Here is a 1,538-nt window from a genome sequence, read left to right as displayed (position 1 = left end):
CTGTTCAAAGGTCCACGGGCCTGGCATGACAACACGTTAGCTTCACAAAAACTAACGAGGCGTGCCTTAGCACCATGAAGGGTAGGCACTTTGGTTTGCCCCTGAAATCCTGACTCGAGCGAGAGTCCAGGAGCCGATCCGAGAGTGACTGCCTGACCAACAACGCTTCATTTCATTGTGAGGAGGAGGTTTGTGCCTCCGAGTGTTGATGCCAAATGACATGGATATTCAGGAGCCCTTCAAATCTCAGATCTCTCAAGTGAAGATAGGAAGATAAGTGGCTTCTAGCATGCGCCCAAATTTTATACAATTATAGATAGGTAACAGTGACTTGAACTAGACATATGAATAGGTGTGACATGTGAGTCAGTGCAAACTCAATCCTTATGAAAACAAGATACTTCTTTTTCTTCTGAGAAAACTACAGTATAGAAATGGCCCAGGTATGCCTACGAATTTATTTCTCTTGTAAAGTGGTTCATGAGTCCTGATACTGCTTGAGGCTTTTAGAGAGTACAGACTCCGGGTGGTTGAAACTTTTATTCCATCTGCTGAGCAGGTCTTCTGTATTTTATTTTTCATATGGTCTTGTGCTTTGCTTTTTTTATATTTATTCATTTGAATTTTCAAATCTAAACTCTTCTCAGCCTGCACATTTTCAATGTTACTGTCACTACAGAGGTACTAAATTATCTTAAGTAACACACAGGCAATTTGTGCATGTACAGATTTTATCAATTTAGTATTGCGGATGCATTAGCAGCTCTCCTTTCATTCTAAAGTGTATTTATATAAACTGAATATGACCTTTCTTGGGGTAAGAAACTCCAATACCACAATAAGTAAGATTATTAAGATCAAAAAAGTAATCTAATTTTCATTCAACTAGAAAATTATAATTTAATAAATAAATAAAATCCTGGAAGTTTCTGAAACAAACATAGAAATAAATCAATCCCTGTAATACAGAATTTACATAGTTATCATCCAGTATTAGAATGAATGGTAGATAAAAATTGTATTAATTTTTTTATTTGTTTGTTTGTTTTTGTTGATAGTGGTGTGGTGGAATATGATGCAGAAGGCTTCACAAAACTTACTCTGCTGCTGATGTGGAAAGATTTTTGCTTCCTTGTTCACAGTGAGTAACACTTTGCCTCAGGCATAAATGTCTATCCTTGTGAAGATACAAGTTCAAAAGGGAAAAAATACAATTCCAGGAAACAATTTAAAAGTATTAGCTATTTTTGTGCATTGCTTAATGTATTTTTGATGTGACCATGACACTTTCAAAACACAAACTCCTGATTGTATTTGGAGAAGGGGAGAGGATCCACATCAATAGTGTACTGCGTGCTTTACTGAATGCCAGAAGCATTGTGGGAAGGTTTTCTGGAAATTTGACTCAAGTTTTAAGTTCACAGTTGTAACTGTGAAAGTGTCAATAATGAGGACCAATGCTATCCATAACCTGGGAATGCCTAAAATCTCCTGTAATTGTCAAGAATTAATGCATTGATAGTGACACTTAAGTAAAG

General features: G+C 36.3%; 1 protein-coding gene across 1 annotated transcript in view; it reads left to right on the top strand.

Moving 5' to 3' along the window:
* Nucleotides 1-1,538, top strand: part of LOC104405720 (BRCA1-A complex subunit BRE-like) — a gene marked incomplete at its 5' end in the record, with an annotated part of 39,173 nt that overhangs the window by 2,631 nt on the left and 35,004 nt on the right. Inside the window, one exon of the mRNA XM_010014499.1 lies at nucleotides 1,059-1,141. Within this exon, the coding sequence (XP_010012801.1) occupies nucleotides 1,059-1,141 (83 nt within the window). The remainder of the gene's footprint in view (nucleotides 1-1,058; nucleotides 1,142-1,538) is intronic.

Source organism: Nestor notabilis, unplaced genomic scaffold (genome assembly GCF_000696875.1).
Source record: "Nestor notabilis isolate BGI_N333 unplaced genomic scaffold, ASM69687v1 scaffold32205, whole genome shotgun sequence".
NCBI classification, from domain to species: Eukaryota; Metazoa; Chordata; class Aves; order Psittaciformes; family Psittacidae; genus Nestor; species Nestor notabilis.
Note: the sequence above shows the minus strand (reverse complement) of the source record. Positions and strands in the feature narration are given on the sequence as shown.